Here is a 24,134-nt window from a genome sequence, read left to right as displayed (position 1 = left end):
AATCAAAAAAGCACAGTTTATGATCATTGTTTTTATTCTAAAACCAAAGGACTATTAAAGGTGACCTATGATGCTTTTTGGACAGGTTAGGATATGTCTATGGGCTATACAAAACATGTTCATTTAATTTGTTGCACAAAATCATCCTTAGATAATCAGATTTCAGTCTGCTCAGTTCTGATTATTTTGAGCTCCTTTCAGAATGAGCTTTAAATAAGCTGCTGCTGGTCACGCCCCCAACTCAACGTTTACATTTACATGTAAAACCGGCTGCAAACAGATGTGCAATTTTATACCCGTACATCTATGAAAAGCAGAAGTGAAGCCTCCTGCACAATCAACAAGAATGTAGCAAGTGTTTTCTGGATGGTAAGTCAACAACAAAACACTTGTCTTTTTCAGCAGCCATTGTACAGCGCATACAGCAGTAAAACCAGCTGAGTAAACGTGACAGAGTTGCTAGGTAACCGGCCGGGTTTCGCTGGGGTTGCTAAGTGAAGGGCAGTGTGAGTTGATTTGTTACGTTAAACTCCAAAGGCTTTTGAAACAGCTTGTTTTCCAGACACCAAGAAACATTAACTTACTGCCAAAAAACACTTGGGTGGTTCTTTGGATTATCAGAAGATTATCATGGCCTGTTTGGTCAAAAAAGGCCAGCTTTTGTAGATCATAATTGATTTCTAAAAGCAATAAAAAGGGTAAAGCATCCAAGGGACTGAATACTTTTTACAGGCACTGTATGTTTCCGATCCAAAATGATTCACAGACAACATTCAACTAAATATTGCATGTTTTGTTGACAGCTGTGGTCACAGAGAGGCAAGTGAGTGAGATCACCTCTTCTCCTCTTCGAGCTGATTGGCCAGTTCCAGCTTGTCTTTCTGTGTGCTGGCCAACATGGTCTGGACCTGCTGGAGGGCACTCTCGTTCTCCGTCACGTACTGAGAACACAGAAGAAGACGACTGATTCTGGTTTGTTGCGTTCAAATGCACCGGATGCCCACAATCTCTCTGTACCTGCACATGCTGAGCCTTGAGGACGCTCAGCTCCTTCTCCACCTCGCAGATGTGGCTGGTTGCCTTGGCAACCTCGGCGCGCTCCAGGTCCCTCTCGGCCAACAGCTGCTCGATGTGCTGCTGCTTCTCCTTCAGGGCCTCCTGGAGCGCCGTGGTGCCCGAGATCTTCCGGGCGTAGCGCGACGACGTCTCAGTCAGCTTAAAGCGAGAAGGAAGATGAAGCATTAAGAGACGAGTGTTGAATCAGCTGCCTGGACGTTTGTTGCCAACCCGCTGCGTACCATGTTACCCTAAACATCACAGTATTGTGACAGAAACATAGGACGAAAATTAAACACTGCAAAAACACAGAATATTACCAAGTATTTTTGGTCGAGTTTTGAGTGGAAATATCTTAATTCTTAAATTTGAATTATTTCAAGTGTACCACACAAGAGTGTATTTGGGCTATTGTAGCTAGAAACATTTAAAAAGGAGTAGATTTGCGTGAAAAACCCCCTGAAATTTCTGTTGGAAAAGTCGAACATTTTCAAGGAAATAGATTTTCTGGGATTGATTATCAGGATTTTTCTAAAACAAAGGCAAATTTGTTTTTTCTCAAAAATTGACTCATTTTTTCTAACGCTCTAATGTAGCATACACTTGAAATAAGACAAAATTAACTTACAAGTAACTTTTCAGCAAGATATAGGAGCTTCTTATAATTCTGGAATATCGAATAGAAAGTATTAGTTCCTCTGGAAGATTATCTCATAACATGGGAAGCATGTCTTGTTATAAGTGAAATAATCTGTCAGTGGAATTAGTACTTAAAAAAAGCTCCCACTTCTGTCCAAAAATACCCCTATGAATAAAGAGTCGGCTCAAAACATCCTCATCTTCTTCTTCTTAAAAGAATTATTAAGTATTATTATTATTCTTGAGCATACTACATAAACAAAAGCTGCAAAATAGCATTTAAACCATGTATTTCCTACTTAAAAATATGTCACAATGCAACATGTTGTTTGTCCACTAGAGGGACCTCTTTTCAAAGATTTCCAGGAGGGTTTTATTTTGGTAAGGCTGTTTGTTTTTAACCAGAATTAACCAGAGATATGAAGATTTAGCTTCAGCAGCCAAATAAGAGAACAAAAAATAAAAATATCTTTGGAGATACTCATTTTCTTGCAAAAACAGAATATACAATTAATGTAAATTTCTACCAACACACTAGCTATACAGGTACTAGAAAATCCTCTGTTCTTTAGCACTCGGCTAAGTGAAAGTGACGGGGCAAATATTTTTGAATATCTGGTGCTCAGTCAGGGTGAGCCGCCAGATAATTCACAGAGCTTGCTTTCAGTGCTGTCTGACGCCGCTGCCAACAATTAAGGAAAGTAGAGGGGAGTGCTCTCCGTCCAAGTGTTGGCTTGTAACCAGAAGCTAGAAATCAATGTGAGATACTCTGATGCCCCATCTACTTCAGTCTGCTGCCAGGGACCACTCTGATTCTTAGCCTTAAAGAGACAGTACGTCTGGTTTAGGCTGCAGCTAAACCAGTTCCTTAACTTCTTCTTTCAATTTGCAGAATGTTTAAAACCAGCCTGGTTAACCATGTTTACTCGCTATCTCTGCAGTTAGATGAGAAGACCCCAACAAGTCATGTCTGGGGGGAAAAAAATAACAACACTTAACAAGAAATGCTCAATAATAAACCAAACAATTTTTAGATTGCTGAGTCACTGATTTTCTGCCTTTTCTGGGAAGAAGGAAGGAAGGGCAATATCATCACTCTTTTCAACAAAAATAAGCATTTAAGCCGCATATAAACAGGAAATTACAGAAAACTATAAGCAATGTGGGAAAGAAGTAATAAAATCCTGAGTGACAGAAACGTCAGGAAGCCACATGTTTATATTATTGGTATTTTTACAGTGCTTTATATATTGTAGATATACAGTTTAGAGAGTAGATTGAAAGTTAACATGTAATGGGAATTAATGGGTGAAAGTAGAGAAAAATGCCTATGTATAACATCCATATTTAGAGATGAAACTATGAGTAGAACACAGTTTAAATCCAATTTCATGACAAACCTTGTGATAAACCTGTCAATGGAGTTTCACTTACCCAACAACCACTAGAGATAGGCAACCCTGTAGTGAGTTATGCTCCAACTCTAGATACGTTCACACAGCAAGTCTTGATGCTCAATTTCTGATATTTTGCTGAAATCTGATTTTTTTGTGTGTGATGGTTCATACTGCTAATTAAATGTAAAAGTGTCTGAAAACAGACTTCTGTTTGAACAGCTTATGACCTCAAAGCGACCTCTATGTCCAGAATAACGTCGACGTCTCACAGCGGTGCACTCTCAAAGTTGTGCCCAGTATTTTCAGAGGTTTTTGCATCATTTCAGAAGTTGGTTCAGGTTTATGACGCATGTCTCACATCAATGACGTAAAAGACGGATAAAATGCGTTCAGACTGAAGACGCTCAGATACACATGTAGTTTAGTACTACGTACAGAAGTGGCACACATCAGCTTTTTTGCTGTGAAACGATCCGAACTGAGCCGTGCAGACGGTTGCGTTTGTCTGCTGACTGAACGGAGCCAAAAACATTCAAAGGCATGTTTGCTGCTTTTGACCTCCAGACATGGCTACATTTTAAGGATTCCAGAAGTTGAAGTAAGTGATGTAAGATCTGCTTGGTTTTTATGAAAATACGACTGACCAAGACGTGAGCGATGAGATCTGCTCATCCAACCCTCCACAAGAGAGCAAACACACACACACACACACACACACACACACACACACACACACACACACACACACACACACACACACACACACACACACACACACACACCACTGACTGCCAACTAGATCCTTTAAACTGCTCGTCACACTCATGCTGAAACAGCCCGTCTGCTATCAGCATGAGCCTGGAGCGCACTGCAGCCGTCTTACCAGTCCAGCTCGGCTCGGGCGTCCACCCACAGAGGAGGCCACCGAGCTGACTGAACTGATGGAGGAGCTGCTGGGGCTGTGGGCCAGGGAGGAGACCCCCATGGCCACCCGCTTGCTCTTCTTGGCCTTGGCCGGGCTGGTGGAGGGGAAGCCGATGCGGATCACCTTGTGGATGGGAGCAAACAGGCCAAACTTTGGAAGGCACTGGAAGTATCTGGAAAAAGGGAGGAGAAAGGGATGCTTGGTACTCTGATTACCATGGAGACGATTGGGAAAAAGTAAAATATTATACAAGTTTGTGCTTCATATGAAATGCTTGAGTTTAAGCAATTTAATAATTCAACCTCTTAAACAAGGTATTTTTTGAATCACTTTTCTTCACATTTTTCTTTTGGGACTGCAAGAGAAACACTGGAGTTGTCAACACACTTCTTATTAGTGCGACTTTTCTCCAAAACAGCACAAGAAGAAATGCATTTTGTGTCAAGAATGGGCTGATTTCATATGGATTGGAAAAAAGCTGTCCTTATAGATTTTGATCCAGGAAGAAGCTACAGTCCATTGTGACACATTTTTGTTGACTTTCTTTCCTGTTTAGCTATGAAACAACCAGATGCAGCAGTGACATACTTCCTGGCTTATTTAGTGTACAAACTGACAGCTTTAAGCATGACTTCTCTATGGAGGATGACAGGTGTAAACACAATGCAAATGTCAAATTACACTTCAAATGCATTAAAAACAAAATGCCAAAGAAAAATGCTGCAACTGCAGAAAACTGAAACAAAAGGGAAAATTATCCAAACAGCAAAAGAACAGCAGCAAGTATAAAACATTGCAAACTTGCGCCGCAAAATGGAAATCCTCCACAACACTAGGGGGGCAACTAGTTGATCATATGGACCGGATGCTCAGTAAAGACAGGATTTCCAGAAGAAAGATGGAAAAAGGAAGAAAATTGTATGTCATACTTGAGTTTACAAGTTTACATTAGTTTTTCAAACAGTGTCTTTTACAATATTATAGAAGAGCAGCAAGTTGGTAATATGTCCTACTCCAGACTCCCATCGTGGCCTGATGCACTTATGAGTTTGTAACGTTTTACATTTGCAGTTGTTTTATTTTTGCTTCTATTGTCTATAATTGCATTTGCATTGTTTTACTGCTGTATTTGTTTTTGTGTGTGTGTGTGTGTGTGTTTTGGAGTGTTTGTAGTGCATTTCACCATTTGTTTCTGCATGTTTGCACTTCAAACATGCAGCACAAGAAGAAATACGTTTTGCCCGACAGGAAGTTTACCATAAAATCCAACCCAAATGGCCTTCTCATCTCTAAGTTTCTGTTTAAAAGTAACACCTTCCAATTACTTCTGCCATTGTCTCTTACATAGAAAGTACTCCTTGTTCAGTACTTGTGTGTTTTTCTGTCTGTGTGTTGGTTATGGAAGATGGCCGCTCGCACTGAGGTTCTGGTTCTGCTGTGGGTTTCCTTTTGTTTAAGTAGCAAAAGTGTAACGATTTAATAAAAATGTAAAACTAATAATTAGATGGTTCATATAGCTGGCATTTAATAAATAATTGTCTTTATAATTGCATGAATACATTAATAACATTCTCAAAAACATAAGCCTGATAAATGGAGCAAAAATGATCTGGGGTCAGTTGCAGTGATCCACATCCTTCCCCTTGATTTCCTTTTAGGGGAAACAGCAGAGGAATTTCAGGAGCTTGTAGTTTACGGTGTGTGTGTGGATGTGAGAGCGCACCTTGTACCAGCGACTGCACCATCGTTCTTCCCTAGGGGCTCATCCAGTTCCACCCCGCACCATTCACCCTTGGCGAAGTCCGTTTCCCCCATGTAACGTATTACTCCCATCTTAGAGCCTCCCACCTGAAAACAAAGATGGCTGTCAGACTGATAAAATCAACATGGAGTCGATAAACGTTTACGCTGACTTGGAGATTATTGACAGAGTGATGTCGTACCATGGCGGTGAGATATCAGGCGTCACTTCTAATTTTAAACGTGGTACAAAGACAGTTATTTACAAAATGGAGGCATTCCATTTCACGGTACCATGTTGCATCCATTGGTAAGGCCATTCCCATTAATGTGTTAGTAGGTCCCGATAACGTCGCACTCCACATCATTTTGCGGAAAACAGAAGTATGATTCATGCAGGTTTGTAGAAAAAACATTGCAGCAGAGGTATTCTTTTATTACTCCGAACAACCGGTTTGAGATGTGGCCAATAAAGTGATGAAGAGCGGTCACAAAAGGAGCGTTTTGCACTGCTGAACAATGGACCCATTCACAAACTGATGCTTTTCTGCTAACTCACATGCTGCTTTGGAGCCTGCTGAGTGAAACTACTGAAGTGAAAAGAAGAAGCTTAGAGAAGAAAATAATAAAAATATGAAAACTTCAACTTTTAGCCTTTATAGTGTCACTCATCTGTTTCATCTCCTTTAGCGCATTTATTCAGGGAAACGGTATTCCAACAAGGCAGCTGCAGCTTTTAGAAATGTATGGGGAAAAAAAAAATCACCAGTCACTAATAATTCATCCACAACGTCACATCACTGGGTGAAAATAATGGTTTCCTGTTGGGAGGACAGTCTAAGCTGCACACTCTGCAGCTGGTGAATGTCTCTCACACATGGCGAGCACATGCATGACACACATGAAAACACTCCTGACATCCCATTTCCTCAGGAAGTGACTTCAGGAAAGCCGGATCTTCCTAAATGAAGTTTTTTTTTCTAGAAGCATCCTGCTACGGCACTACGTTTCAAACGTTAAATCAATATTTAAAGATTAAACTTTGTGTTTGCAGTAAACTTGGTTAAGTGCAGAAAATTGTTTTCAATATGAGAATGTGTTACCATATTTAACAGATGTAATATCTCCCTATGGTATTTACGAGATTTATTCCTGGCCAAACAGGATGATTTTGTTTTCTAAGAAAAGTGTGAGAGGAAACAGTTCGAAATATGAGTACAATAAAATTTGGTGGGATAAAAATTAAAAGCTTAGTGTTCTTTTAATAGTTTCTAATCAAATCTTTATAAAAAATATATAGTAGTATAATACATAAAATGTATTTCATTCATAAAATTAATTAGCTAAAATGATTAAATAAGTAATTCAAAAACTGTGCAAGATTTTGAGCTCCATTTTTGCCACCTGATGTTAGCGACATCTTGGTTGCTAGGTGACATGGTTTGCTGAGGTGAGAGCAGGACGCCCATCTATTGTCAACATGTGTTGATATTTGATCAGTAGTTATCTTGAGGCGCTCATTGGGTGAGAGGCGGTATACACTGTAAAAACATAAAATCTTACCAAGTATTTTATTTATGTCTTAGTATAAGAGAAGCTAACTTAGAAGTAACTTTTCAGATAGATGTAGAATCTCATTTCAAGTCAATGTTCGTACTAGATCATCTGGCAGATTATTTCACTTATATCAAGACATTTTTTCTATAAGTGAAATAATCTGAGTATTTACCTCTACAAAGGTTTTAAAAATCAGCTCATCCAGTTTTCCACAGAAATTCACATAAAATCAACAGATCTACGCATTTGTTCTCGCTAATACATAGTTGTGAGTTTACAGTAAATTTTCCTCAAAAATATATATTGGAATCAGCAGGTCAGGCTTTTTAAACATCGGTGATCGGGCAGAAAATATATATCCCTAATAAACTGTTAAAATGTTATTAATTTAGGAGAAAATGTTAAGATTAATTAATAGCAAATAAAGGTGACATATTTAAAAAGAGAAAGCAGTGAATTTGGGGTTGTTGTCAGGCACCGTTGTCCTTCTGTGACTCCACAGAGACGTGCGATGTCACAAGACGTTAGGCAGAGAATGTCTGTCAGCGTGGCCGGCAGACGTCTCAGCGAATCAGGCTTAAAACGTCACCAGGGCGTCGTCTGCAGAGATAAAACTACTCCTGCCTTTCACAACGTTTAATCCGCAACATGTATAATTATTCTGTTACCAAAAACGCTTGAATTTGACAGAATTATCAGAAAGGTTCCCAGTCAGCGCGGATGAACTCCTCTTCAGGGTGTCCCCTCTACTGCCATCGTTTTAGAATTTGACACCAACTACAGAGAAACAACGACCCGCTTTGTGTCCACAGCGTGTAATCTGAGTTTGTGCTAATTTCACAAAATATCAGAGGCCGACACGACTGGATAGCAGCGCATCCGCACCACGGCAGCCAGATGGATTTCACTGGCAGAGGCTTAGGAAATAGATGGATTCACTGATCAATGTGTCAGCAGCGGACGCTCCTCTCCTTAAGTGCTGAAAGTAATCCAGAGTGATTTATAATATTGAGCGGCGTGGAGGTGCTAGTCATCCCCCTCGCCCATCAGTAAATGGAAAGCAAAGGGAGCCAGGGTCAAATTTATCAGAGGGGGAACGGTGTAGCCGTCCGATGTCACTCCTAACTGTTGGAGAGGGTTAGAAGACGACGTTAAGGGCTGTTCTAACATATGCCTGTTTCTCTTCTGCTCAGGTTCTTTTTCTGCAGCTGAAATGTGGTGAAAATTTGACATACAGATTCAAATACATCTCATAATGTATGTATTGCTAAAGGACTTGCTAATATCCTTTAGAAAGTCACACACAAACATTGATTTCTGTTGGCAGCAAGAAGCTTCTGATGTAAGTCTGGTGGATATTCAACCCCTCTACAGCTCGAGTTCGGTTAGGCCAGAGGTTCCCAACTGTGGGGCGCGCCCCCTAGGGGGGGGCACCGTGTCATTGCAGGGGGGGGCGGGAAGCCGTCTGGATGAAAAACAAAACAAAACATGAACACTGTATGCGCTGGGTTTTTACCTTAGAATGGCCAACTCTGTTATTCCTATGTCAATTTGATACAGTAGAGGCTTCCACACTTCCCATATTTGTGTCCTCTGTCACTTTTATCAGCAGTTAAAACTATTTAATCCGTTGTTAACATGTTGTAACCTGTTTTTCCGAGCCGCCTTTAAACGCAACATGAGCGCTACGACGCTCGCGCTGGGTGAAGGAAACCTGCTGCTGCTGTGCGGAGCTACGTAGGTTTGTGTTAGAATCATGGCAGCAAACCAGAAAAACGCAAAGAACTTTTCACAGTTTTTCCCTCCAAACTAACCGACTGAGTTGAGTAAAGCTGTTGGATGAAGGTAATGTTAGCTAAAAGATGACTAGATAATATCAATACAGAACCTTAAGCTTAACAAGCACCTTGTAGGCTACCGATGTTGGTAGGCTACAGATGCCCCCCCCCTGTCGTTTCAACCAACCAGACAGCCATTTGTAATCCATAGGGGGGACGCAGAAAATGTTTGGAAACCACTGGGGGGGGGGGCACAGAAGAAAAGGTTTGGGAACCACTGGATTAGACTATTTGGAACTCAACTTTTACTGGATATAGAGAGCTATTTTCCAGCAATACTGAACACTAGAAAGTGTTTTACACTTGAGGCATGTTCACCCAGTTTCACCCAGAAATGTGCACATTTATACCCTGAATCACAGATCAGTAGGCAAACTGGCCTTAAGTGCCTTGCCCAGGGGCCCATTGACATGACTGAAGGAGCTGAACCTACAGCCAGAGTCGCCCTAGATGTTTCTACACATTTTCTTGTCAAAACTCCCAACTTTTCCAGACTCATGTTTTTAAGGATGGATGGATGGACAAATGAAAGTATCAATCAATAGATTGTTTAGACCCAGGGGTGTCCAAAGTGCGGCTCGTGGGCTATTTGTGGCCCCTGGATTGATTTTGTTTGGCACCCAAATGATACAAATGTGGCCCACCATCACAGGTGGCTGATGCAGATGTGGACTTTAAATTTTTAATTAGGGGAAATTTTTTACTGATAAATTAAAATCTTGTTATGCCTTGTTTACTGTTCAGCAGAAAGAAAAAAAATCCTTGCAGTGTTGATACTTTTCTGCCTTCTGGATTGCCAAATGTAATTTAATTTGGCCAACAAGACAACAAATATGACCCTCTCTCCCCGTTCAGAATTTGAATGCCTGCCTTTTCCAATCACATCCATCCAATCTACAACTAGTGATTTACTCACCAGAACTCGATCTCCAACTCTCAGGTCTTTATCTCCACCTTTCTTAACCGAGCCGCTGTCCGACATGTTGGAGCCCGACTCATTTCCCGTTTTCACGGCGCTGTTGAGGAGACCTTCTCTGAGCGGCACCACCACCCTCTGGCCAGCAGGGGCGCCACTGCCGCCTTGTTGAGTCTGATTCTGGGCCGAGTCGGTGGAGTGGCTGTCGCTCCCCTCTCCGACCGGCTGTCGGGTGAGCTTGGAGGGCCGAGTGAAGATGCCCTGGAGGGGCTGGCACTCGAAGTAGCGCACGCCGCCCACCGACCCGTCGTTCTTGCCAACTAGGTCGTTCAGTATGACTCCGGCCCACTGTCCGGGGGCAAACTGGGTCTCCCCCAGGTAGGAGATGACTCCAGGTTTGACGCCATTGACCCACACCTGTTCGCCAACAGTGTAGTCTCCTACAACATCATCGCCTTCCTCTGATATTTTAGCTGGAGTGACAGCCTTCGGTGGAGTGCCTAAAAAACACAGACATCACATTTCATCTGTGAATTTTGGCAGTTTCTTGCATTGTTCTACTAAATTACCTTCTCCCACTTAACTGTGACATTCCTGCAGGGGGGAAAAAAATGCCTATGCGGCAACATTCAGAAGGCAGATTAGACGACACTCTAATTCTTTGTGAAAAGTGGGTCAGAGACACGGTATCAGTGACATGCCGGTGATTAACCCTGCCATGCTGCCTGGGATGCTGCCTGTTTGACACATAGACAAGCTGCATCTCAGCAGCCTGTAAGGGTTCCATTAGCATGCGGTCTGGTGCGCAGCACTGCCTGTCTAGTGTGTGTACAGCAGTAGTGGTTGGTGACAGTCTACTTTGTATAGCACCAAGAAGCCAGAGGCTTTTTGGGCCTAAAATTGTTGTGCTTTATGTAGCTTATGCCTCAGTTGCTCACATATGGAGTTCTGAGAGATGTAAGTGAGACGGAAAAATCTATTAAAGAAGAAATGTGATGATGTGGTGGGAATAGCTTCGAAATGGTGCCAGAATCTGGAGAAAACACAGGGTCACAGAGGTTCCTCATTAGGCAGATGCCTTTCAAATTGGGTTGCTCTGTTTTTGTTCCATTTTGGAGCTGGGCTATCAAAAGATTTTTTTTTGTTCTCTGTTAATTAATTGCCCTCACTGGCCATTAATGTCACAAGATCATAAGACAAAGGAAGCTAATAAAAATAAAACACAACTAATAGCGACAGAGTTTTGTGGAGCATTAACTGCAGGTTCCGTAAAGAGATCTGTCTGGATGAGCAGTGAGAACCAACAGTGGTTTGATTGTGATGTGATGCAGGTTTCTTACAATGTCATAACCATGGCTTTTTTCAGCCATTGTTTACATCCAGATTTACGGACTTTGGCGTCTTTTGGTGCAGCATTATGATGCATATCTCACGTCAGTGACGTAAAAGTCGATAAAATACAACATGACTGTTTAAAACCATTGTATCCGATTTAGGAACACACATAAAAGTGGTACAAATCAGTGATCGTAGCCTAAAAGTCAGAGAGCCCTGGTGTACAGTATACTTCCCTACATTTTCAACTGCATTGCTAACACTGTCACATGTCTAAGCAAATGCCACATGGCCAAAACCACACCAGAATTATAAATGACAACCAGATGGAAACAAGTATTGGTTATTTTACCTGTGGAACTGATGCTATGTGTTAGAAAATAACTACAAGAGACAATGGCAGGCACTTTTGTGTTTTTATTTATTTCTGCAAGAGCAAGATTTTTATTTTTGATTTGATTTATTTGTTTTTATTTCTGCATATGAAATGCTATAATTTGAACCGAAGAAACATTTATCCCGTTAGTTCACATTTCATTTCTGTGATCGCCATCAGCTGACCTAAAGGACAAACTGTGAAACGCTGGCAGAAAGGTGTGGCGTAGGAGCATAGTGTGTGAAGAAGCTGTGAAGTGTACGCCAGAAGGGACAAATCGGTTCAATAAGAGGGGCGGGATTACATCAGGGATGAGCTTTGGGCACCTTCGTGTTTGCAGTGTTGATGGACAGGTTGACAGAGGAGGTCAGCAGCAATCCCCACGGACAACACCGTGCTTCGTAGTGAGATGGGGGAGCAGGTGGAGGAGAGTCTAAAGAGGTGGAGGTATGCTCTGGATAACAGGGGCACTTTTAGACTCAAACCACTAGTACTTTTTTGGATATGCTACTTTAAAAATGCTTGCAAAATAATTTTTGTCAAGCAGGTTTGTAGGTTAAAAGACTCAGTGTGGCATTTAAAACCTGAGCTAACAACATGATCCGGGTTTCTTAGGCAACACGGAGGCAGGGGCAAAAGGATCCTTGGCAGAGGGAGGACTGGAAACACAGCCTTTACTTTCACCATTGTGCTTGGCCACCTCCCACCACCATCTGAATCCCACTATTCATCGACTGTGCACAATGAAACCTCCACAGTTTCCTCCCGGACCCTCGCCTCCTCCTCCTCCCTCTAATTATCCCCCTATCTCTCACTGCTTTGGTCTCTCTTTCACACACACACACACACACACCCTCCTCTCTCTTTAAATCCACTTTTTATGATCATTTTCAACAGTAACCACCGCCCTCAGTCGCTTAATGTTTGGTCGGATTTATCTGTCGGGAAGGCCTGACATTGTGCTTTTGCATTCAGCAGAGGTTGTGACAGCTGTGGACGACAGATGGAGGGGGTGTTGGGTGGCTGAGCCTAAATGTTCTTGACTTTTGATCAATTTGTTGCTTTTAAATGCCTCGCGTCGTGGTCCAGTATCATTTAGCACAATAGTGAGAGTCATGACCAACATTTAAAGGACAAAGTTGGACATTCAAGGTCTTTTCTGTAAACACAAACAGGCTTTAATGTATTTTAAAATGTCACGTTTATCTTGTTGTGGATCATTTTGATGTGTGAGGAAATAACTGGAGGGTTAATATGTAACATTGCTAGGATCAGGGGAAGCATTGCTCTTGTTAGATGGTAGTATTTGGTTTATTCTGCCCAATGCTACAGGCTATGATGTTTTTAATTGTTGCATCACATGAGCTCACATGGTTTCTTAGGTTGTCTACTGAACAGGACTCCTTGTACAAAACGTTTCAAAGGCAAGCTTTGCATGATCAGTTTCCAGCAGTGGTGGGCAACAATAACTAAAATGATAGTTGCGCTAACTCTAAATCACTAATCATAAACATTAGCTTAGCTAACACTAAACATGGTATTTAGGTCTGCTAATCCTAAGGTACTATAGCAACACGGTAGTTAGTTCCTCTGACGGTAAAGCGCTAAACCCACCTGTTATTTAGTGGGAGCTAATGCTAAGGCGCAATACCGACATGATATTTAGTTCTGCTAACCCTAGGCCACTACACCAATATGGTATTTAGTTATGCAATTTCTACTCTCACTCCACTGAATAGACATCCTCACATTAAAAGTGTGTATTTGTCTAATATTTTCAGAGTGACATCACACAACTGCAGGAAAAGAGGAATTCATTTTAGAAGTTTTTACAAATGTATTTGCCAGGGAAGCACATCTACAGCTAAGGACCTTGCTGCTGCAAATCGATTTTCCAGAGTTTCAGGAGAAGCAGAACCAGGAGAGGTGGCAGGCTCTGTTATTTTCACCTCAAAAGCAGCTAAAGCAAAGCTTAAAGCTTCCTCTGGACGCCGAGCCAAGTCTTCCGACACAGTGGCCCCTCTCTCTGACAGTCGCAGCAGCTAAAACTAACAAACTGTGGGTTGGGATTCAGAGCACGAGGCCGGGTCACTGTGAAGATCATCTGCTGTAGAAAACAGATCCCTCTGTGTGTTTTTAGCCACATTCAGGTAGAAAGGATAGAATAAAAGCCACAATGTCACATCTCATTACTCACTAAACTACTAAAGATACACCGCTTCTTACAACCTGAGCTGTGATTTGTTTACAGGACTAAATAAAACCTACTTGATGATTAACCTACAACCCTTTTCCACCACATTCTGTGAATTTTCTCAAAACTATCCACAGCTGCGACACAAGCAAATTTCTATCTCTGACACACCCGAATATTTACTGTGTCAGCTCCCAGACAAAATAAAGTCAGAATAACATACAGCAGGCGATTTTATGTGCCTCCATCTTTTTTCTCAGCAACCAAAAGTGAATCAGCTTCATATTCAAGATGTATTTTGAAATAATGAAGGGTGTGCAGCTGTAAATACCAAATATGGTATTTACAGCTGCATGCACGGCTGTAGGAAAGTCTTAGTTTTGCCACTTGATCAGGCTCTAGTGTTTATGTGGCAAACTTCTAGGAAGAAGGAGCAGATTTCTATTGAAAAAGTTTTTTTAGGGTTAGGGGAAGGATAGGATAAAAAAAATATAATAAGGACATTTGTTTTAATCAAAAGAAAAAGTAAAAGACAAGTAAATACTATCTATCTATCTATCTATCTATCTATCTATCTATCTATCTATCTATTATCTATCTATCTATCTATCTATCTATCTATCTATCTATCTATCTATCTATCTATCTATCTATCTATCTATATTTATATAAACATTTAAAATAACAGAAAAAGTAAATTATAACTAAATAAACTTCATTTTTACCAGTGTCTAAACTAACTTTAGCACCAAAAGTTAGCAATAAATCTTGTACCACTGAATAAACCTGTTAACTGCACCACATTAGCACAGAACTGCACATGTGGGTTGAGCAGCAGAGTTGAGTACGTGGGTTGTGACCCCTAACAACTTCAAGTCAGAACGTGTTCACAAGCACAATTTGGCTTCATTCATTAACATCGGTTTTGTTCAGAACACCAGGTGGTTTATTGGCCCTGCTTAAGCTGTGTGTGTAACGCCTGTTCATTACAAACACTAGTCAAAGTTCATTCACAAAAAAAACTAAAACACTGAGAGAATCTATGGCAGAAGAGAGTAAAGTTTGAGTTTAACAGAATCAGAGTGGAGATTTTAGCCAGTCAGATATTAGCCCCCCAAAGAAAAATCACCACCAGGCCAAATTAAAGACTTGGATGGATAACTGAGAGGAATGTTTGTTTTTTCTGCTTTCAAGTGGCTCTAATGAACCAGGGAAAGAATGCGCTTTCTGCGCTCTGATTGCTCACATATTTAGAGGTCGTGCAGCCTGAAGCCAAACTATCTTATTTTACACTCCAGAACTGAAACAGGAAGACAGCAACGTAAAACCAGTGAATCTGAGAAGGTATCTGCAGAATATCACCCGACAGTGTTCAGTCGAGGTTTTAAGAGCGCTCTAATGAAAACCCGCAATCAGCGTGAACCCCGGGCACTGGTGGTGGATGTAGAAAAAGGGCGGCCGTTCTCCTGTTCCCATCGTCAGGCTGTAATTTAGCACAGACATGCGTGTGGAGCTGTGAGAACAAGCCTGTCATGTGAGCTACAACTGAACGGCGTAAACAGTGTGGCTCTGAACAGCTGGGATTATTTTAGACAGGATGGTAATTTGGTGTAACTGAGCAATAGTGAAAGATTTACTCAGCAGCTTCGCTGTCCACTTTCTGCTTAACGTAATCATTTTATGTATGAACGTTAAAAATCTTTAAAAAATATATATTTTTCTTCAATAGCTGTGCTTCAATTCACCATAAAACTGTGCAAATTGGAATTAAAAAAATAAATCTGCTTAATGCAAACACTCCAATTTTGAAAAAATCTTAGGTTTTTCACTAAAAGGCTTTTATCTACGATAAAATGTTTTTTTCCGGCTGTATCAAAATTAGTGTATTTTGCAAGAAACTGCAATGGAAACATCCGTTTTGTATCATATGAGTCACAAGATTAAACAATCAGATGTTGCCACTGGTGGAAATGATGAATAAGACAACAGGAAGTGGTAGGAGGATGATATCGTAGGATGTTTTCAGTCACTTATCGTGTGAGCAAACTTATTCACCTCTGATTTTAGTTGTGTTTCACATTTAATGGAATTGAGAAATTGTGTTTGTCAACAAAGTTTCGCACACATTTGTAATGGAAATGCAGCTACTGTCTGAAGTTACATCAGACCAAACTTCTCTTAAGTTCAAAATTACCTATTTTTTTCTAAATAACGAGAAGAAGAATATGTCAGAGATTATTTATTCATGTCTTCAAAATAAGAAGACATTAACAGAATAATTACTCTCTTTAAACAACGAAGGAAAACCCAGATGATGATGTCATAGGTTTGGAAGCTCCTGATAGGTTAACTAGTTCCACTAGCAGATTATTTCCCATATAACACAAATATTTATTTTGTTATAAGCGAAATAATCTCCCAATAGAACTTGTACATGTTTAAATCAATATTAAGGAATAACTGTTTTAAAACAAACTCCTACATTTTGCTGAAAAGTTACTTGCAAGTCAGTTTTGTCTTATTTCACATGAACTAAGATATTTGCACTAGGAACTAGACCAAAAATACTTGGTAAGGTTTTATGTTTTTGCACGATAGAACAAATAAAAAGGTCAGAAATCAATCCAATGGGGAAACAGAGAAATGCCCTGGGACCAGAGAGACACACTGAAGACCTTGAGTGTGTTTCCTACAACAGCTGTGTTAGGCTGACTGAGTCAGAAACACAAATAAATGCTCCAAGCCACTTCCTGCTGATGAGAAGAAATATTCAGGGAGTTTGGAGAAGGAAGTGACTTACTGTCTTTAGTGGTGACGGGGCTGGACGTTCCACCCACGGAGCTCCGTCCCACCGGGCTGGAATGCTTGGCCCCACGGCCGGGAATTTTCAGTCCACTGGATTTCAGCATGTTCATTTTGCAGGAGGAGGGACACGGCGGGGATCTGGAGCGATCTTCTGGAGGCGTACGGATCCGGTACTAGATCAAAGAGCAGAGGCCGTCATTCTCCATGTTTAGCTGAAAGAATGAAATAGAAGGGAAAAGATGTTAGTACACAAACAATACAAAATACAAAGGTTAAAAAAAAGGAGGGAACTTGTCAAGTCTCCACGACCTCAACTCTGACAAAACTGAAAAGAGGAATGGAACGGGAATGGGAGAGATTTGCAGCTGCTTAGACAGACGAGGAAAAAACCAAAAACTATCAATAAAATGCTTCAATCGGTTTATACTTGTAATGGTTTCATTTAGAATAATCAATCTATATTTTAATTGTTTCAAATCAGGTAGACCTCCATTATAGACACAGAGATATTTTTCCAAATTTTATATTTCCGATCCATCGGAACAAACTGACTCAGATTGATAGTGAAGTTTGTACGGTGGCCTGGCTGTTTTATCTGTGAGCTCCAAACAAGACGAAACAAACCAAATTCCAGACAAAACCAAACAGATAACAGCTGTAGGAGGATGGTCTATTACAACTTCTTGAGCCTTTTCAAACTATGTTACACTCAACAACTACAAGCTTTATTGTATTTTTTTATGTCTAAGTATTGCATAACTGGGAAGTGGATCCTTTTTCATTAATAAAAATCTAAAAAATATGGCGTTATCCCTTTATTTTCATACCCTTAAATTAAACCCTAGTGAAACCAAATGTGTGTTTAAATCCAGCTGTTCTGTGACTTCTTTAATCTTTATTGAACAAAAATGTTCCTAAACAAACAGGTTTTACCTTAAAGAATAAAACATCAGAAGAAAAGGCAAGCTAAAGAACCCATTGTGAGATAATCAAAGGACAAACTTAAACAAATATATAAATACATATTTTAACGAAAGCATACAATAAGAATAAAGAAAAGAAAGAAGAAAAAACATCCACACAGAAAAAAACACCGAAACCAATAAATAAATAAATAATTAAAAACCTCTGTCAGAAGTTTCTGGAAAATATTTTCTGTAATTACACATTTTCTTGTGTTTTAATAACTTTATATTCTACTATGCTAATTAAAAGTAGTTCAACATGTATATCTGTCCCCAAAAATAAACCGCCAAGTTCCATGTTTAATTCGGAACAGGAAGTCATGGTTGTTTTGAAGCAATCTGATTGGCTGACAGGATTTAGCTTTGAGTTACACTGCCCCCTATGGGTTTGGAATGTTTAAAATAACGCTATGGTAGTATTTGTGTGAGTTTATGTTGATGAAAACGTTTCAGAAACCTATCCTGTGTGTACAATATTATTTTTTTTTTTTACGTATAAAATTTGAAAATATTTCCATTGTGGCAGAGATATTTGTTTTTATAAAAATACAGCTACTTCTGTACAAGGTCTAAAATTCTGTTGTTGCTCACTGGGAAACACGGTGGTGGCAGAATGGAGCAGAGATGCATCTAAAGGTTTCAGGATGGAGCCCTGGAGGAACAGAGTTGGAGTGCTAGAATGTTAAAGTCTTGACCAAAACCCAAGGAAATCTGTGGTAAGACTGAAAAAAATCACGCTGCTTTCCATACAATCTGACTGACTTTGAGCATAAAAAGCACACTATTAAAACCATGCACCAACCTGTAGTGGTAACCCGCTTTGATAAATCATGGATAAAACACAACATAGTTCTGAACGTTCCCAATAATGGACGACCTACCAGAATTAATACAAGAACGCATCAAAGACTCATTGCAGAAGAAGCCAGAGTAACATCTGAAGCGCGTAGACTTCACTTACCTCAGTCAGAGATCATGACTCAAACCATGAGAAAGAGAGCTTCAAGGTAAAAACACTTGTGTTCAAGACAACTTGTAATTGAGGAAACTGTGAATTTGGATCTCAGCAATAAAATCCTGGACAACAATCAGCATGACCTCAAGCATACCTGCAAGTTTACAACTTAATGGCTTAAACAAAACAAAATGAAAGTTCTGAAGCGGCCTAGTCCAAGTCAGGACTTGTCGCGGAACTTTAAGCAGGCCGTTCATGCTTGAAACGCCCTCAATTATAGAAAAAAGTCAATCTATGTAAGTTTGCTGCTTATGTTTTCTGCTTAAAAATCTAAAATATATTCTAAGTTAGCTATTACACACATTTAATCTGAGACAACCACACCATTAGTTCACTTTGATCAATAAGGGAGGTAATGCCCTGTCACTAAATCTATTTCTCAAAAGCAATAATAAGAATAACAGTTATTTTCTTCGTGTATTTTTATTGTGAAGTAATAGTCTCAGCACTCAGCAGGCTGATATATGTCCAATGTAGGCCGGTGCCCAAGTGGAGCATGTCCTACAAATCATGGCCCAGAGCCTATTAGGAAGACATAAAGCTGCTATAGCCTCAAATAAGAAATATTCATTTTGTTTGGAGCTTTAACATTTGTGTTTGGAATTAAATTAAGCGATTTTCATGCATAGCGTTGGATTTTACATCTTATTTACACTCATTTTTATTCAGAAAAATTGGTATTTTACGCTTTACATCAGGTCAATCAAATCAAACTGGCCAAAATTCCGATGCTGGTGGTTTAAAGCTATGTTTTATATATGGAATAAGCAATAAGGCCTTAATATATTATTTCTTTGGGGACAGGATGGAAGCGTCGGGATGATAATGTTAACACAACGCCAGCAGTTTGATCTATTGTTGTAGCTACTGCGGCAGGCAGCGTGGTTCACTCTGCCCTTCACTTCCACCCGAAAACAAAAAAACAGACAGAATTTTCGAAAATGTCTGAAATGACTCAAAACATGCAGGAAAATCCTCACCTTCCTGTGTGGAAATGAAGAGTCCGAGGGGTGTCCGAGAAGCGGCTAACTTCTAGGTCCTCACCGGCGGAGGAGGGGGAGAGACAGGGCGGATTAGTGCCTGCCACTCCCTGGGATGCAAATATGGATGCTGAGCCAAGAAAAAAACTGAAAGGGGAGAATCAGCGTGGATCGGCGTGGATGATGGAGACAGACCGGTGTGGGGTTAGCAGCCGTCAGCCTGCCGGTTCATGCTCCAGGGTGATAGCTAAGACGGCTAGGAAAGGATGTCGAAGAAAAACGACTCTTAAAGAAGCCGAACCGTTTCCGAAATACTTTCAGTCCAAGTTTTTTTTCCGTTTATTTTTTATTCCTGTTTAACCGATTCGGTATCTCCTCCGCTCTGGTTTCGCCGGTGCTGGTGGTTTATTGGGTCCAGCTCAGCCTCCCGTCTCTGACTCAACCCACCGACTGGATCGAACAAAGGGGCTGGGAAGAAGAGCCTCCTGAGAGGAGAAAAAATGAGACTAGACTACACACAGTCTGGCTCATTTTCCTGTTGTTTTCAACTTAAAAGTATGGAGTTATAAACCGAAATAAATTTATATTCGCATTCCCTTTATCTCTCATTGGTACTACTTTTTAAATCGGATTGAACAAATCCGAGAAAGGGACGTTTTTCAAACGTAGACATGATAATCCGCTTAGTCTTCTCATTTTCTATGTTTCAAAAATACTGAATCTTTTATGTAAATCAACTAAAATAACACAAAAAGTCGCTCAATCATGTTTTATGTGTTTATAACCTCAATCAATTATTTTTGTATATTTTCACACATTTCAACTCATTTGACACAGCTAGCGCATGGAATTTTTGGATTTTCAACATAATTTATAGTGGTAGGGGCGGGGACACTTTTCTCTTAATGCTGTGATTGGACGGTGGAGCCATTATCATTTTAAGAGCTCCCTGATTGCACATTTTTGTTTCTCAAAGGCGTGGCCAGTTTGACAGTCCTTACCGCGAAGACCTCCGCTGCTGCACTGATTTACTGCTGGATAGAGCCCCAGAAAACACACACACACACACACACACACACACACACACACACACACACACACACACACAAAACACATACCAATAAGGCGCATGCGCATTTGGACAGTATGCTAACGCGGCACCCATATTGTGATAGGCATTTCTGTTGAAGCACACAAAAACTATTGAGCAAGTCAGGTCTGTTTTCAACGATTTTAGCCCAAGCAATGTGACTGTTTGGTCTGGGTTGATGCTCTCAAGCATTAGTAGCACAAATAAGCACTCTGTCATTTCTATTTTCCATGATGGATGGGATATAAATAAAGTTTAACTTACTTATTCCAAATTAGAAATTGGTGTAAATGTTCAGTAAACCAAGTCAAATCACTTTGACTCTTTCGCAACATAATATTAGAAAGAAAAAAACAAAACATTTATGATAATTACATTTGGTTTCTGGTTGTTTTTTTTTTCATTGAAAAAGAAGCATGAAATTACAAAGAAACCTGCAGAAACAGTTATGAAAAAACACATAAGATGCTAACTGGTGGAGTGAGAAAAACAATTACAAATTTTAAAGTAATATTCCCTCAGTTTGTTTCCAAATGAAATACTGTCTAAAATATTTTTTTTAACAAATAGAAACTTTTTAAATGTCCTTGTCTTATCTTCTTTTAGTTTAATTTAGCTGACAAATTGTTTTTATTTGTCTGTGTTTATTAGGAAAAAAGTGAAAATGTAAAAGAAAAGAATTTCTGTATTATCTCGCAATGCCATGTTTTAAATGTTTAAGTATCAATAAACCATTTTGAAAGAAAAATCTTTTAAAGTAACTAGCCTAGAGACTATATCTTTTAATCACTGCACTGTCTTCTAAAAAAGCCACTAATCAGCAACTTTCCTTCAAAACAAAGTAATTTAAAAATTGTGCAAAGTGAAAATTATGGTTTTCCTCTCAAGAAATTTTAGGCTGTAACTTTTATGACGGCCACTAGAGGGAACTAAAGACCAGTTAAAGACTAAAATATATATTGAACATTTATTTAGGACACCAGAGCTGAACGTGAATAGCCAGAGATACTGAACCTATTTTGGGCCAAATGCTTTCAGTATGGCTTTAGATAGCACTCCAGATACTTTGGAATATGTATCTTTTGGGTGCACAAAATCTATGGTACAAATATTACATATTTGCATCCTAAGCCAGTGTCCACCAGGTGTTTACTATAGCAGTTCATAAGCTGCTAAAGTTTATGTATGAAAAATTCTGGTTCTATTTATCAGGGAACAATAATTGCATACATCACAGAAAAGAAAGGAAAGAATAGGTTATAAAATATATTTGATGTTGGAATCACAAAATTTATATTGGAAGTTAGCAGAAAATCAAATGAATATTAGATCTAGTCGCTAAAAGAATAAAAATTGATTAGTAACCTTACTCAATTAACTTATCTTAACTACACATATACAGTATATTTACATTACAATTGGACCAAGCTTCATGTCATCAAGCTTCTTGCCATTTATGTTTTAGACTATTTGTACAAGACCAAACAAATTCACATTTTATGTTTATTTCTCTGATGTACAGCAACTGACCAGCAGCCAGCTTCAACATAATAACAAAGGGTCACAAGCTGACCTGAGCAGGCTCATTGATATGCAGTGTGTCTATATAATGCCTCTCTGTGGTTCATAATAATGGCTTAGTGTTTCAGAGTGTGTGGACGTTGGCCTCTTAGTCTGCTTTATAGGGGAAGTGGCTGGATTACAACCTAATCCCATTATGATGATGTGGCCATGTGAGGCCTGGATGGAAGGATCAGAAACTGAAGACTCAAGTTTGGGAACTTAATCAGAAGCAAACCCAGTGACTAATAATGAATTTGTGAATTGGAAAAACTTTAATGATTAAAAAAAACAAACAAAAAAAACTGGGAAGTTTCACTTGCTCTCATCTTCGGATACACCGGCATGGTAGGTAATGTTTATTTATGGAATTTCTCTCCACCTTTATTATCCTCTAGAAACTGACAAGCCAACAAACATATTTTAATTGATTAGGTACAGGAGGCTGCCAAGTCTGTCGTCAGCCTGAGTTGTAAATTCACATCTTATTATTGCAGCCTGCAAGCAGTTTGGTATGGAATGTCAAATGTGCCAAAAAAGAGAAATCAGCAGTTAAATTTCAGCTGAAAAATTAAACTTTTACATAATATATAAAAGAAGAACTATTTTACATTCATGAGATTTACATTCATGAATGTAAATCTCATGAATCCTAAGCCAGTGTCCAGAGTTATTTGTTAACTCTTTTCAATATGCTGTTAAAAATAGATGTAGCCAGTTGTACATTTATATTAAACAATTGTTTAATATGACTTACTTTTTTGCTTTTCAAGTTTGTTTTTGAATTTTTAGTAGATGATACTGACCTGCAGTATGTTTACTTCTGATTTAATTTATTTCTCTCATTAACAGTTTAATTACTAAATAAACAAAAAATAATGAAAGAGACTACATTGCTTTAGTATGTTTACGATACTATACATATTTATGATCAAAATGCGTCATTACAATAAATAATTTTGACTTAACTCTGGTAGTTATACGTATACATATATCTTCATTAAAAAAGTAATTATGCTAATAAGTGAAAAGAATAAGTAAGAGAAGGAGATAAAATGATTTATTAATATTTAATATTTGTTAACTCTTTTCAATATTCTGTTAAAAATAGATGAAGCCAGTTGTACAGTTATTTAATTAATTTTCCTAAATTTAACTAAAACAGTAAAATTTAGGTTATGACTTTTAAAATATGACTGTACAACTGGCTTAAATAGTCATATGTTTGTTTTTTACAAACCCTTTAATAAGGACATTATTTGTTATTATGCTCTTTTTAGCCACCAATAAAGTCAAAGAATGTTATTATCACCTTTAAACCTAACAAAACAGCTGTACTGGGGAAATCAATAAATTATTATTAGAATAAAATTGGAGCTAACTTCCCATCCAAAAATTTGCTGAAGTAACATAAGTAAAAATAAAGTTTATTTGTTTTTATTGTATGGTGTATTGAGTTATTAGCATAGGATTTTATATCACAACACCTGTTTCAATAAGTTACTCTAACTGGCAAGCTAGCTATAGCACTTTTAGGTTTGGCCATGCTGCAAGTGAACAAACTCTAGCCAAAAAAATAGCATTTCTTGTAATATTTAGCTGATATTGCTAACATATTTAGAATTTACCCAGATGTTTTTGCATAAAACACATGCATATGTATATATTTTTTTCTGGTAAAATTAAAATATAACATGTTATTATCAATATCACCAATGAACTATAATTGTCATTTTTTTCCCCAGG

At 39.1% G+C, this 24,134-nt stretch overlaps 1 protein-coding gene across 2 annotated transcripts in view; it reads right to left on the bottom strand.

The window, feature by feature from the left end:
• Positions 1-20,308, bottom strand: part of clip2 (CAP-GLY domain containing linker protein 2) — a 32,383-nt gene extending 12,075 nt beyond the window's left edge. For both annotated transcript variants that reach the window (XM_014998119.2, XM_014998120.2), the window contains exons 1-7: positions 19,739-20,308; positions 16,774-16,990; positions 10,069-10,568; positions 5,741-5,865; positions 3,976-4,189; positions 1,018-1,215; positions 838-941 (exon numbers count right to left, since the gene is read on the bottom strand). In XM_014998119.2, the coding sequence (XP_014853605.2) occupies positions 838-941; positions 1,018-1,215; positions 3,976-4,189; positions 5,741-5,865; positions 10,069-10,568; positions 16,774-16,888 (1,256 nt within the window). In that variant the 5' untranslated portion in view covers positions 16,889-16,990; positions 19,739-20,308. The remainder of the gene's footprint in view (positions 1-837; positions 942-1,017; positions 1,216-3,975; positions 4,190-5,740; positions 5,866-10,068; positions 10,569-16,773; positions 16,991-19,738) is intronic.
• Between the last annotated feature and the right edge of the window lie 3,826 nt (positions 20,309-24,134).

Source organism: Poecilia mexicana, unplaced genomic scaffold, assembly GCF_051168715.1.
Source record: "Poecilia mexicana isolate PSO_F unplaced genomic scaffold, ASM5116871v1 scaffold_14, whole genome shotgun sequence".
Taxonomy (NCBI): domain Eukaryota; kingdom Metazoa; phylum Chordata; class Actinopteri; order Cyprinodontiformes; family Poeciliidae; genus Poecilia; species Poecilia mexicana.
This window is presented reverse-complemented; position numbering and strand designations above follow the sequence as displayed.